At 46.7% G+C, this 14,733-nt stretch overlaps 1 protein-coding gene across 1 annotated transcript in view; it reads left to right on the top strand.

Annotated features, from left to right (window-relative positions):
- Positions 1 to 14,733, top strand: part of Plekhm1 (pleckstrin homology and RUN domain containing M1) — a 50,073-nt gene that overhangs the window by 21,898 nt on the left and 13,442 nt on the right. The window contains exons 5-7 of the mRNA XM_059271923.1: positions 1,926 to 2,316; positions 9,894 to 10,176; positions 13,152 to 14,072. Of these exons, the coding sequence (XP_059127906.1) occupies positions 1,926 to 2,316; positions 9,894 to 10,176; positions 13,152 to 14,072 (1,595 nt within the window). The remainder of the gene's footprint in view (positions 1 to 1,925; positions 2,317 to 9,893; positions 10,177 to 13,151; positions 14,073 to 14,733) is intronic.

Genomic DNA, 14,733 nt, shown 5'->3' with positions numbered 1-14,733 from the left:
ACTGAGCTGTACACCCCAGCCTTCCCTCTCCTTTTCTTCTCTTTTATTATGTGAGTGTGTGTGTTGCTATTGTTATTTTGTTGTGTTGTTGTTGTTTTCAAACAGGGTTTCACTCTGTAGCCTGGAACTTACTGTGTAGCTCAGACTGATTTCAAGATTCATAGTTTCTGCCTCAGCCTTCCAAGTTTTGGAATTCAGGTGTTTACCACCCTATGGAGGCTGGCTTCATTTCTTTTGTTATTGTTGTTGTTGTTTGACACAGGGTTTCTCCATGTAGCCCTAGTTATCCTAGAACTCTCTGTGTAGACCAGGCTGGCCTCAAACTCAGAGATCTGCTTGCCTCTGCCTCCCTAGTGCTGGGATCAAAGGCGTGTGCCACCACTGCCTAGCCACTTTTTTTAATAGTATTTTATGAATCATAAAAGTTTGATTTTTTTGCCAGGTGTGGTAGTACATGCTTATAATCCTGTCACTCAGGAAGCTGAAGCAGAAGGATTAGCCTGAGTTATCTGGTAAGACCCTGTCTTACACACAGAAGTTTTTAATTTTGATGAAGTCCAGTTTATTATTTTGACTGATTGCTTATGGTTTAGATGTCACATCTGAGAATTACTTAACTCATTATTTTACCTAACTCAAAAATGCACTTATATCTATATTTTCTTCTAAGAGTTTTATAGTTTTAGCTCTTACATTTAGGTCCTTAATGCATTTGAGTTAAGTTTGTATAGGGTGTGAGCTAGTAATCCAACTTTAATCTTTTCCATGTGATTGGCTCCTTTTCACAGCACCATTTGTTAAAAAGATTGTTCCCTTACCCAACTGAAATGTTCTGGCATCCATGTGGAAATTTGTAATGGCTTGGTTTAGTGACACCTGCTGACTCTGTTGTCTTGGAATGTCAGTAGGATTGGGATGGTGTGGGCAAGAGCAGAACTATTCTACAGTCATTTCCATCAATCCGAATTAAGGGGAACTTGCTCTGTCTAAGCCAGTGTGGTGGACTCATGCCATCTTTAGACTCCAGGCAGCCTTGGTGCGTTCTGAACCAGCATTTATCCAGAGCATACTTGTTTTATAAGTGGAAGAGGAAATAACAAATAGTTTATTTTAAAAAGGTAACTTGGATTCTCAAGCCCAGGAGAGGGAGGAGCAGTCACTAGCCAGGGCACATTCCAGAAGGCCCAGAAGTGTACATATACATACACAAAGGCAGTAATGTTGACTCTTTGGCCCCTTGGAGGAGACAAGGGGCAGTAATCCCACAAGGAGACATTAGTAAGTTACACCCTGTGTGCGTGTGCACACCCTTCCACACCGTGTGGGAAATCACTGAGTTCAGCAGTGATTTTGGGGGACATGAAGCTTCTCTATGTCTAGTCAACCTTTGAGGAGCCTCTGTACCTCACTATAGTTCTGGTACCCCATGACTGTCCCATGGACAAAGTACATTCTCACTTCACCCACCCCTGTCTGAGAGAGCAGACTCTCGGTGCCTCAGCTCTTAGCTATTGAGGAGCCCCACTCTGAGGCACCACCTGTTCGGGAAGCCACAGATGACACTAGGAGAGCCATTGTCTACACAACCGCATTTGACCAAGCAAGTTCTCTAGGCCTGCAGTTAGCCTGTTCAGTTGGGAGTCAGTTCCCATTTACGTCAAGTTCTCATTTCTGCCATGTGAATGTGCCACCTGAGATGGGGGGCCTACAGCTCACCTGCCCACCCACTGTGTCCCAGGTCCTAGTGTAGTAAGGAGCATCAGAGGAGGCCTGTGTGGGAGTAGAGGAACAGAGTGAGTAATTAGACAGTGTTGTTTGGTTTGGTTTTAAAATAATCAGCAGCTTCCTGTGTCCACTGCTCCAGTAGCCGTGGACATCCTAGCCATCAACTTGTCACACAGGTTTCTTTGTTTACAAACTTCTAGGGTATTGTCAGAATTCAGCAAAGCCCAGGTAAACTCTGTGCCAAGCAGCGGACCAAGCCAAGAGACAGAGATCTCCACGTTCCAGACCCCTCTCTCCCTCCACAGCCTAGCTGCCAGCACACATCTGCGCTTTGAGGAGTCTGCCGAGCTCCTTCCTGCCCACGCATACCCTGGGACCCCGAGTGATGGCCACAAGCAACAGCTGCTTTCCCAGGAGACCCCAGACGTGCAGCAGCTGGGCACTGCCCAAGCTTCCCCTGCAGGGAGCACTTCAGACCAGCAGCCTTCTAGCCCCGTGGGTGGAACAGCTGGCCAAGGGAGTGGTCAGCCGAAGGCCCTGGAGTATGGCAGAGTTGGACCGAAGCTTGTGGTTTCCTCTCCTACCAGTCCGGTGAGTGTGAAGGCTGTTCAGGGGAGTCTCGGGAATGACTCAGAACTGACGTTTCCCCATCTGGTGAGCCAGAGTGGTTCTGCCATCTCATTAGCTTCCCTGTCCCTGACTGGGACAGTATTAACAGCACAGTAATGATGAGCGAATGTGTCTTGGTGTGTCAGTAGTGGAGATGAGCCAGGCATTATGCCGATCAAGTCCCACAAATAACTCTTCTTGTCTTCACAACCACTCCATGAAAAAAATGATTCCCATCTAATACCACACTCTGCTTGGATTTTTGTTATTTTGTTTTTAAAACAGAGTCTCATTATGTAGCCTGGGTTGGCCTCTGATGTGTGATCTTTCAATACTACCTCAGTCTCTCAAGTGCTGGGATTACAGACAGGCACCAAACACTGTCCAATGTCTGTTCTGAAGCTACCATCATTCACTAGTTTACACTCTTGGAAAAGGCATTTCACCTGACTGAGACTTGATTTTCTTTTTAATACTTAAAATTAAATTTTCATAAGATCCTGAAATATACTGAATATACTGAAATATCCTCTGAAAATACTCATTTTTCACATGGACCAGATCGTGAACTTTGTGGTCAAATGTGGCAGTCACTAAACCAACAGTGGTTATTGGGCACTCAAATGTATCCTGTCCCCAGATGGTCATGGTCATGCATACCTATAATCTCAGTGCTCTGAGACAGAAGCAGGAAGATCTTGAATTTAAGGCTACATAATGAGATACTGTTTCAAAAAGAGAAAGAAAGAAAATGTGGCCAGTCTAGAGTTAGATGTGGTATGTAAAATAAGCACTGTTAAATTGACTTATTGGGGTATAATCCACACACCATGTAGAAGTATAAGTTAGTGGTTTTGGTTTATTTAGGGTTATAGAGCTATCACTATAGTTTTAGAACATTAAGTCACCCATCTAAAGAAGCTTTGAGCAGTTATTTCCCTCAAGCTCAGACAACCACTGTTTGGTCTCAATAGATTTGTCTGTCCTGGAAATGTCATATAAATGGGATAACATGTTTTTGTGGTTGGCTTCAGCTATTTATGTATATGTGTACATGTGTATGTGGAGCCCAGAGGTAGGCTGCTGTATCCATCTTTTTACATGGGTGCTGAAATCCTAAGTTAGGTCCTCATGTGTGTGACAAGCATTTTACTGACTGAGCCGTCTCCCCACCCCCCTAAGCATGGTATTTTAAGGATTAATTCAGTTGAGTGTGATGATGGCTCATGTCTATTATCCTAGCACACAGGAGACAGGCAGGAAGATCATGAGACCAACTTATTCTGTATGAGAAGATCCTCTTTCAAAAATAAGCCAATAAAAGTGTTCGCCCATGTTACAGCGTATATCAATTCTTCATCCCTGTTACTGCTGAGTGATAAATATTTTCCATTGTGTGACTAAGTCATGTGACATTTATGTGTTGATGGGCATTTGGATCATTAACGCTTTTGGGATATTACAAATAATGTTGTAAATATAGGTGTACAAAATTTCATATGGGCATAAACTTTTATTTCTCTTAGATACATAAAATTCTGTTAGTAGAATTTTTGGATCATATAGTAACTTTATTTTTAACCTTTTGTGGAACTGCCAAATTGTTTTCCAAAGCAGCTGGCCTAGTTTACATTTCCACCAATGCATTTCTCAGCATCCTTACCAACAGTTGTAATTATCTAGTTTCAAATGAATCTATTATTATAGCCATCCTGGTGGATAAGAAGTGGTAGTTCATGGTGTTCTTAATCTGTATGTTTCTGGTGATTAAGGAATGCCCTTTCATTTGCTTATATAAGGCCATTTTGTCTTTTGTGAAGCACCATCACATTCTATTTTGTTTTAATTTTTATTTTATGTGTATGGGTGTTTTGCATGCATGTATGTATGCGCACTGCATGTGTTCCTGGTGTCCACAGAGGCCAGAAAAAGATATTGGATCCCCTGGAATTGGAGTTACAGACAGTTGTGAGTCACCATGTGGGTGCTGGGAATCAAACCAGGGTCCTCTGGAAGAGCAGCCAGTGCTCTTAACCTCTGAGCCATCCTTCCAGCCCATTCTTAACTTGAATTCATGTGCTTTGTTTGTTTTGTTTTTTTTGTTTTCTGATTTTTGAGACAGGGTCTCTTTTAGACTCTGCTGGCCTCATGCTGATCATGTACTAAGCCTAAAATGACTTTGCATTTCTGATTCTCCTGCTTTCACTTCCCTGTGCTTGGTGTGAGGTAGCAGTCAATTTGTTGTTTATTTACTTACATCTATTGATTGAGTGTGTGTGTGTGTGCATGTGCAAGAGTATATGTAGCCACTTAAGTGTGCTACAGCACACAAATGGAGGTCAGAGAACATCTTCTGGGGGTCAGTTATTCCTTCCACCTGTGTTTTCTGGGGATCAATCTCAGGTCGCCAGGCTTGGCTGCAAGTGCCTTACCCACCGAGCCACCTCTCTGGCTCCAGTTTATAGTTTTCTATGTGAACATCTGCTTTATCCAGCTCCAGGTATTGAATATGACTATGAAAACCATGTAATTGTATAACTGAGTCAGATTCTTTGTATTTACCATTCAGAAGATGGTTCCAGATTTACTTCTGGAAGATGCATTTTATGAGGCCTTAACTAGGCAATCATGAAGGTATGCTGAAGGTTGGAAGGTCTGCAGCTCCTGCCTCAAACTGCAGAGAGAAGGATGCTTTAAGAAGTGTGGCTATCTGTGTCTCAACTGAGCTCCCAAGTGTGTCCTTGACCATGCTGAGTTCATCCTTGCTGAGGGTCTGGCTTCTGCTTTACAGGCTCAGACATAGTACTTCATCACAGACATAGTACCTTGTCAGGGTTCCAGAGATGATGGGACTGGGTAGCTGACCTCTCAACATAATTCTTCCCCGTCCACAGAGTTTTGACCCTCTGGCTTCCTGTCAGCTCCCTAGATAAAGCAAGGTCCTCACAGGCTCCAGCTTTTACAGTGACTGTCCCCTGTGCCTGGACCCTTCCTGACTGTCCCCTGTGCCTGGACCCTTCCTGACCGTCCCCTGTGCCTGGACCCTTCCTGACCGTCCCCTGTGCCTGGACCCTTCCTGACCGTCCCCTGTGCCTGGACCCTTCCTGACTGTCCCCTGTGCCTCAGCACTGTCCCAGCCTTCTCTAACCCCCAGGTCTGAAAAGCACCGTCCCCATGACTGTCCTTGTTATCTGTTCTACCTGTTTAGAAGGTGGAATTCACCATTCCCTCTTTGGTTGTCTTTTGTTGTTGACGACTGGAGTAGTCTAGTCACCATCAAGCTTTTAAAGTCCTGAGAACCATTCAGCCTTTCAAATGTTTTATTGTAAGTCATTCAACATAAAGCATTGACTATGAGCCAAGCACCATGATAGATGCTAGAGACACAGTGATGAAACAGGACAGACAAGAGCCCTGGCCTTTGGGGACAGTCACCAGATTAGACAACTGATGATGTACATTATAATTACACTAGAACTAAATGCTGAGGAGGAAGGGTGTAGGGAGTGGGGGAGCTCCTGGCGGTGACTAAGCCTAATCACTGTCCCACACACTATCTGTTTGTGCCATGGGCTCCTCTCCTGCAGTTGTACATACAGGCCCCTTGCCTGGCATAATGAGGACAGCCTAAGCAGAAAGTCCAGTCCCTTTGAAAATCGTCCAGAGACCATTGCCTTCCTTAAGCATAGCCTCCTGACACCTAATAATGCGAGGCAGCATTTCTCTGGCATATGCTGCTCTGATGTAGATCCCAGGCCAGTGGTGATCTCCTCACAGTTTAAAGGAACAGAGCTGGCTAGATGTGAGGCCCTGAGCAGGCAGACATGGGATGGTGGCAGACAAGGCAAGAGAAAAGGGAAACCGATGGTGATCATGCGATTGCCATGATACATTATTGCTCTAGTATTCTTTCTCTATCCCACCCCATGAGACAGATACAATCTCAGTACTCTCTCAATGGAACCTACCCCCACTGTTTCTCACTGTGGTTTGAGAAGAACAGAGCCTTTCTCTAGAGAATCATCTCTCAGTTGCTGCTTTGAGGTCAGGGGATTCTGAACATTTCTTAGTAGTCTCCCTCTTCTCAGTGGATAGAGAAGCAAGCCCCCCACCTATAAATCCACAGTCATCTCCCGCCCTCCTGATTCTTCCACCCACCTCCGTCATTTTACAGTGAAGACATCTGGGTAGTCAGGAGTTAGTCCTTTGGGTTGGAAGATGGCTCAGTGAGCCAAAATACTTGCCACACAAGTCTAGAAACCTGAGTTTGATCACTGGAACCCAAATAAAGGTGGACAGAGAGAATTGACTCCACAGGGCTGTTCACACACTTGTGCAAATGAAAATAGTCTCCTATCTTTTATGACTCAATGCCGTGCATTTTTGCTTGACATTATCAAGAAAAATGATAGTTTGGAATAGCCTTATAGGATGGAGGTGAGCAGAGGATATCACCAGATAGGGTGATATGCTGCCTGGGAGTTGAGAGGACGTGAGCAGGGGACTTGTGAAGAGGCTTCCAGATGGTGAGAGGTGACCCCTGATGGAATCCTAAGGGATAGTGCCCTCTCCTCCTAGGGCTTGCACAGACAGGGCAGGATCCCCAGGTATGTGTGAGGTCACCAGAATGGCCAGGTGGCTCCTGGGAACTATTCCTCACACCCATTTTCCTCGGGGAATCATCTGGGTCTTGGTGATCCAGACAGTCTTTGTTTAGATCAGTTTTGCATGGTCCCTAGCAGCCACCCTGACTGACACATCATCTTGTCCCTAGTAGAAGGAAGCACCTGTCAATTCTGAAAGTCACATGAAGAGGCCTTGGGGGCCTAGTTCTGGAGAGCTCCCCCAAGTGCCCAAATCAGAACTTGCCTCTCTCGGCCTCAGGAGTCTTATCCCATCTGAATGTATTAAACTGTCCAAACCAACCCTCTGACGCAGCCCTAGCCTGAACCCTCCTCCCTGTCTACATCAGCAGGGAAGGCAGTCTTGATTTAGGGGTTGGAAATAGCAATGTCAGAGTGAGTGTGGTAGCACTTAACAGAGCAGTGGCGTGGGTCCTGCCCTTGTATGACTCATTTCCTTTGTATAGACAGCCAGTGCAACCAGCCGCTTCCTTGCCACTGCTCTTCCATTTTCCAGCACAGAAAGGCAGAAGGGCTTACAGTAGTGAAAAATAGGAACTAAGCAATATTCTCACAGGCCGACTGGCTCCAGATATGCCCAACTTCCCTTGTCAGTGAGCATCCTCGGACTCACATTGTAGATTGGGGGAGGGGGGGTATCTCCCTGCTAGGGGCTTCAAGAACCTTCTCAATGTGGGGAACAGAATTAGAAGCAATAATGTAGGACTAAACCCCACATACCACACCTCCCTCATCCCAAACCTCCAAGACCAAAGAGCATGAAGGGCTGGGACACCTATATTTCCCCTGCACGAGAATCAAGTTGCACCCCTTCCTTACATCTTACACAGAAGTTGACTCAAAATGGGTCACAGAGATGTAAGCGCCAATAAAGCTCTTAGCAAAACGTAGGAGTACATCTTGGTGACATTAGTTTCAGCAGTGGCTTCTGAGATAAAACAGCAGGAGTGCAGACAGGGAAACTAGCAAAATTGGGCTTGAAATTAAAACCTCTGCACTCCAGAAGGCACCATGAAGAAGGAAAACAGAAGCTGGGCATGAGGACTTGTAGTCCGAGCACTTGAGAGGCTGAGGCAGGAGGCTCGTCCATAGCTAGCCTGGGCCACTAATAAGCTCTAGACCAACCTTGGCTATAGTGTCTCAAAAAGAGAGAAAGAGCGAGAGGGACAAAAAAATAAAATAAAAGACAATGTAGAATAGGAGAAATTATTGGTCAGTCAGATAGCCTGATACAGTTCTGGTGTCCAATCTGCCCAGAACTCTTGTAATTTGTACTGGTTTCCTAAACAGCTATAACAAAGTACCATAAATTAGATGGCTTAAGACAGCAGCTGTGTGTTCCTCAGTCGTACTAGAAGCCGAGGCCAGAGCCAGATGTCTGAGGGGTTGCTTCCTTCTGCAGATTCTGAGGAGGAGCCTCTTCCCTGTCCTTCCCATAGTTCTTAGTATTCTTGGCATTCTTTGGCTTGTAGGTGCATCACTCTGCTCCCTCCCTCCGTGGTCCCATGCTTCTCCCTCCAGTTGACATTTTCTTCTGTGTGTGTCATCTCCTTTTCTCTTTGGTTTTGAGCCAGGGTCTAGCCTGGAACTCACTATGCAGACCAGGCTGCCCTAACTCAGAGATTGTCTTTGCCTCCAGAGTTCTGGATTTAAAGGCATGTGACACTATGTCTCCTCTTCTTATACAGACATCAGTCGTGTTGGATGAAGAGCTCATCCTGCTCCAGTACAGGTGCATCTGAGTTAATTACATTTGCAAGGACTCTGTCTAAAGATCACATTCTGAGGGCTTAAGATTTCAGCAGGTCTTCTGGGGCTGGGGGCAAAAGTCAACCCTAACAACAAAACCATAAACCCAATTAAAAATAAAAATCCAAAGAAAAGGTAGAGATAACCAGTATGAAAAGATGTTCTCTTGACATTAGACATTAAGGAAATGCGAATCAAAACCACAGTAAGACAGCACTTCACAGGTCAGCATGGCAGAAAGACATAATGACAGAGGTTGGAGAGTTTGGAAGGAAACTGGAGGGCTGGTGAGATGCTCAGCAGGTAATAAAGGTGCTTCCCACTCAAGCCTGGCAACCTAAGTGTGATCCCCAGAGCCCACATAAAGACGGAAGGAGAAAACTGACTAAAGTATCCCGACCTCCATGCGCACACCCTCCCTCCCTAGTAATATCAGCCTCGTACATTGCTAATGGGAATGTAAAGTGGTATGGCCACTTTGCAGAACAGCGGGTTAGTCTCAAGTTAAATAGGGAGTTTAACATAATCTACCAATTCTACTCCTAGGTGTATGCCCAAGAAAGGGGCCATGGGAGATAGACACATCTCTTAGTGGGTAGGGCATTTGTTTGTTTTGTGGGTGATGAAAATATTCCAAACTTAGATGGTTATATATCTCTGTGAGTATACCAGACATGGAATTGCACACCCATTTTTTTTTTATATTTTTTTTATTTTTTTTTTGGTTTTTCGAGACAGGGTTTCTCTGTGTAGCTTTGCGCCTTTCCTGGAACTCACTTGGTAGCCCAGGCTGGCCTCGAACTCACAGAGATCCACCTGGCTCTGCCTCCCGAGTGCTGGGATTAAAGGCGTGCTCCACCACCGCCCGGCTTGCATAACCCATTTTTTTAAGTTGTATTTTACCTATGTAAGTGTGTATGTGTATATCCACGGAGGCCAGAAGAGAGTATCAGATTCCCTGGAGCTGGAGTTCTAGGGGGTTGGGAATCACCCAATGTGGGTGCTGGGAACCAAACTTCAGTCCTTTGCAAGAGTAACAAGTGCTCTTAACCTCTGAGCCATCTCTCCAGCCCCATATACACTCGTATTTTTAATTTTATTGTATGTGAACTGTAACAAAATATTTTTAAACTCTTAAAAGACTGCCTTGTTATTTTTTTCTTATAGAAAAACAAGAGCTGGATTTCTGAAGATGACTTCTGCCGACCTCCCCAGGAGCATGCTCCCAAGAGTGCTTCTGATCTCTCCACATCTCCTTTGCAAGGCACTCCAGAGTCAAGGCCTGCTCTCCATAGGTGTTTTTCTCGAGGACCAAGAAAGAGCTGTTCCCTGGGGGCATTAGACAAAGCATGTGTGCCTTCACCAGGCTGGAGGAATTCCAGAGCAGCCCCAGCAGCCCTGCTGGCACAAGATCATAAAAATTTCTGCGTGGTGCATCGGAGGCAGATGGGTAGGTGTCCCTGTAGAGTCCCGTCCCCAGGGACAGTGTCTTTCAAAAGGCAGCTCTCAGTCCTCTTTGCCATTACAAACAGGTGGTGTGTCCTTCCAGAGGGCAGAAGCAAGGGGACACGTAGACAGACGGGAAAGCACTTCCAGAAAGGTGCTGTGCTTGTTTACACAGTCCACTAGAGCAGTGTCAGAACTGCCCACTGGATGCCGCACTCAGGAGGCTCAGCAGGACCAGCCAGCCAGGCCACCTGTGCCTCAGAAAAACAAGACCCAACAAAGACATGATCACAAAATTAAAGATGCCTTTTTGGTCTTTTGAGACAGGCTCTTTCTATATAGCCCTGGCTTTCATAATATTTACTGTGTAGCTGAGAATGGCCTCAAACTCACAGCCATCTTTGTGCGTTAGCCCCTGAAGTCCTAGGATTACAGGCGTGTGCCACTACGCCTAGCTTATGTCATATATTGAAATGGAAATATTGTCAATGAAATGTAGGACGGCAAAGCCCAGCTGGGTACCATAGACCTAGAATCTCAGCTGCTCAGTAGGTGAAGGCAGGAGGATCTCAAGTTCATAGGACACAGAGTGAGTTCAAGGCCAGCTTGGGGAACTTAGCATAAACTTATTTCAAAAAAGTAAAATGACACACTGTGGATATAGCTCAGTGGTCAAACACTGACCTGAGGTGTGAAGCCCTGGGCTCAGTCTTCAGTTCTGTGGAAGACGAAACCATGACATTTAGGATTGCAGAGAGCCCATGATTCCTTCCATAACTCAGAGGAGAACCTGTCCTTGAAGGCCCGCTGTTCTAATGGCTCCTTTATCTTGGATGGTTCAAGGAACAGCCCTGGCAGGCTTTATCAGCTGCTGTGAGTGTCAGCTCTCTACGTGCTGTTTATGGTATGGCCTGATCTCCACATCCTGGAAACTCCAGAAAGCATGAAATAATCCTCAACTAATTTTCCAGTAACCTTCAGAGTGTTTTGGTTTGGTTTTTGTTTGTTATTCCAAGACAGAGTCTCACTATATAGCTGCCCTGGCTGCCCTGGAACTCACTATGTAGACCAGGCTGGCTTCAAACTCACCTGCCTTTGTCTCCTGAGTGTTGGGATTATAGGCCTGTACCACCACACCCAGCTGGTTTTTTGTTTGTTTGTGTTGTTGTTTTTGTTTGTTTTATTTTTGAGACAAGGTCTCACACTGTAGCACAGGTTGACCTGAAACTCAACTGCTCAACCTAAATTGACCTCAAATTCGTCACAATCCTCTGGCCTTAGCTTTTTGAATACTGAGATTAAAAGCATGAGTCACCATACCCACAGATTTCGCTTGAGGTTGCTCTCTCTCTCTCCTCTCTCTCTCTCTCTCTCTCTCTCTCTCTCTCTCTCTCTCTCTCTCTCTCTCTCTCTCTCTCTCTCTCATTTTCTGATGGTAAGCAGTCAGCAGAGGACTTACCAAAGCCCTGGTCTCTGTGTTGGCTTTTCTTGGGCTTGTCTCTCATGGTTGACTGTAATCTCTAACCACAGAGAATCAGTGCTTCATGATTAAGGCTGTTTGTTCCCTGTCACTCTAGTCCAGACTGGAAGAGAGAATCATGTGTCTTTTTGACTCCTGCTTGGGGGGTGGTTCCCGGGGAGTCGGGAACAGTGAGCACAGGTACTCACTCACTTACCAAACCACACACTAATGCAGTAGATAGTTCTGCATGTGCCAGGTACATTCTGTGATGTGCCGAGCACTACCCTAGGTGCATAGAACAGTGTCCTATCTTCCTGAACCTTCCTACGCTTCCCCCACAGAATATAGGGAAATTGACCAGTAAATGTTGTGTGGTCAATGGTGATGATGGGGAATCGTCCATGGTGCTCAGAGGGGGACAAGTCTTGTTAGGGTTTGACCAAGGCATCCTTACAGGCGAGGTGACATTCAGGGTGAAAGAGGGCACATGAAGTGATCTGCATTTCAATCAGGAGAAGGTGGTTAATAACACCCTTCTGTTCAGACTTGACATGTCCAGGGGACCATGGTAACCAGGGTAGATGGGAGCGGGGAATGGTAGTATAAAGGCATGAGGTGTGTGGGACCTAGGCCCAGGGGCCACAGGATGTGCTTGGGCATTGGTTCTGAGCATCTCATGACCCGGCTAATTTAAACATATATTATTTTAGTATTATTTACTTACGTGTGCATGTGTTCACATAAATCCCTGAAAGCAGGTGAGAATAGCTAGGAGGCGGGGGGCCATGGAGCTGAGGCACAAGTACTGAGCCCCAAGTGCTTCAGGCTTAGGGGCCGGGGAGATGAAGGCTAGAAGTGAGGGCTTTAGGGAGGCCTTTTTGGATTGACAAGGTAGGCTTTGGTGACCCTCAAAGGCTCAGTTGTAATGGCATGAGGAGATGAGAACCTAATGGGACCAGGTTCAAGAAGGAATGGGAGCAGGGAAGCCAGAGACAATGCTTGGGTGTTCCTCATGGGTTTTGGGAAAGGAGACTAAGAAGCAGGGTGGTAGTTAAAGGTGGAGTCAAGAGAAAAGGAGTTTTTAAGCCTGGAAGGAAGACAGCAGCATGTGTGCTGAAGGAATGATCCAGTAGAGAAAGGAGAAGGGGCAATATTGGAGAGGAGGAGAATTGCTGGAGAGATGTCCTTGAGTGGGTCAGGGGAGGGATTGGCCTCAGCAGAGGCAGTTAGCAAGTGTGGGTACAGATGCTGAGAGGCGCCGTGCAGTGAGGAGGCCCATGGAGGAGTCTGAGCACTTACGTCTTTTCAGTGAAATGTTGGAGCAGAGGTCACCAGCTGTGGGGATGACAGATGGAGATTCACAAAAACACTCCATCTGGCTTTCAGGGTCCCGTTTGAAAGTGCTTGGGGCCAGTTTCTGACAGTCACTCTCCCATGGAAGGACATTGGGCACCAGTTGTGGCTTTGAATTGTAAAGGGACAGGCAATAGTCTAAAGTGCTTCTTTTCTTCCACTAGGCCTGTCTAACCCATTCCGGGGCCTCATGAAGCTGGGCACAGTAGCCCGGCGAGGGGCCATGGGCATCTGGAAGGAATTCTTTTGTGAGCTGTCCCCTCTGGAACTCCGCCTCTACCTGAGTGATGAGGAGCGCACCTGTGTGGAGAGCTGCTCCTTGCTACGATGTGAGGCTGTGGGGCCAGCCCACAGTGATGGACGATTTGACTTGGTCTTCTCTGGCAAGAAGCTGGCACTGCGTGCCTCCTCTCAGGACGAGGCTGAGGACTGGCTTGACCGTGTGCGGGAGGCTCTGCAGAAGGTGCGTCCTCAGCAGGAGGATGAGTGGGTGAATATCCAGTACCCAGACCAACCTGAGGATGGCCTAGAGGCTCCACCAGACAGCCTCCCCCCTCACTCAGCCCTGCTCCCAGAGCCTGCAGGTGGCCAGGGCATGCAGTTGGACTGGACATCTGCCCAGGTTCCAGAGCCAGATGCTATCAAAGAGTCCCTTTTGTACCTGTATACAGACCGGACCTGGGTCCCCTACATTTTTTCCCTGTCCTTGGAGTCTCTAAAATGTTTCCGTGTGAGAAATAATGAGAAGATGCTAAGTGATAGTCATGGAGTGGAGACCATCCGAGACATCTTGCCAGACACCAGCCTTGGGGGCCCAGCCTTCTTCAAAATCATCACGGCCAAAGCCGTCCTGAAACTGCAGGCCAAGAACACTGAGGAGGCCGCCCTGTGGAGAGACCTGGTCCGAAAGGTGCTGGCATCTTACTTGGAGTCAGCTGAGGAGGCTGTGACACTCGGGGGAAGTCTGGATGAAAATTGTCAGGAGGTGCTGAAGTTTGCCACCAGGGAAAATGGCTTCCTGCTACAGTACCTTGTGGCCATCCCCACTGAGAAGGGCCTGGACTCCCAGGGCTGCTTCTGCGCAGGTGCTGACTGACTCTCCCACCAACCCTAGCTGGCTATGCTCTTCTTCCTGTGGGGTCCTCAGTTTGGGCTCCCCACCAGGGCCTTCATCCTTCCCATATATGATACAGCAGGTAGCGCCTGCCCTGCAGCCCCTGCTTCTCCACAGCGCCCTCTGTGGACAGCCCCCTGCCACGTCACTTGACCCCTCCTAATGTTGGGTGGACCTGTGGGTGGCCGTTCTGCTTCCTGAGCCCTTCTGTCCTTCCTGCTTTATATTATTGCTACACTGAATATACTTTTGTTGCAAGGGATATAGGATTCTTCCAAAGCATGTATGCTTGCATACTTTTGTAAGACATGCTACTCAGTGCTGTCCAGTAGGGCTTCTGTAATGATGAAAGCGTCTGGGTCTGTGCTTTCCAATCGTAGTTACAGGTTACATGTGGCCACTGCATGCTTAAAGTGTGACTATGTATAACTAAGAACTGAGTTTTCCATTTACTTAACTTTAAAGATGACCTCTGGCTTTGAGCCACTGTATTGGGCAGTATATTGCTCCACAGTTTGGGTGCTCATCCTTCCCTCATGTCTTATATAGCCCAGGCTGGCCTTGAACTTGTTATATAACTGAAGAGAACCTTGAACTCTTGGTCCTCCTGCCTTCCTAAGTGCTGGGATTAT

Source organism: Peromyscus eremicus, chromosome 8a (assembly GCF_949786415.1).
Source record: "Peromyscus eremicus chromosome 8a, PerEre_H2_v1, whole genome shotgun sequence".
Taxonomy (NCBI): domain Eukaryota; kingdom Metazoa; phylum Chordata; class Mammalia; order Rodentia; family Cricetidae; genus Peromyscus; species Peromyscus eremicus.
This window is presented reverse-complemented; position numbering and strand designations above follow the sequence as displayed.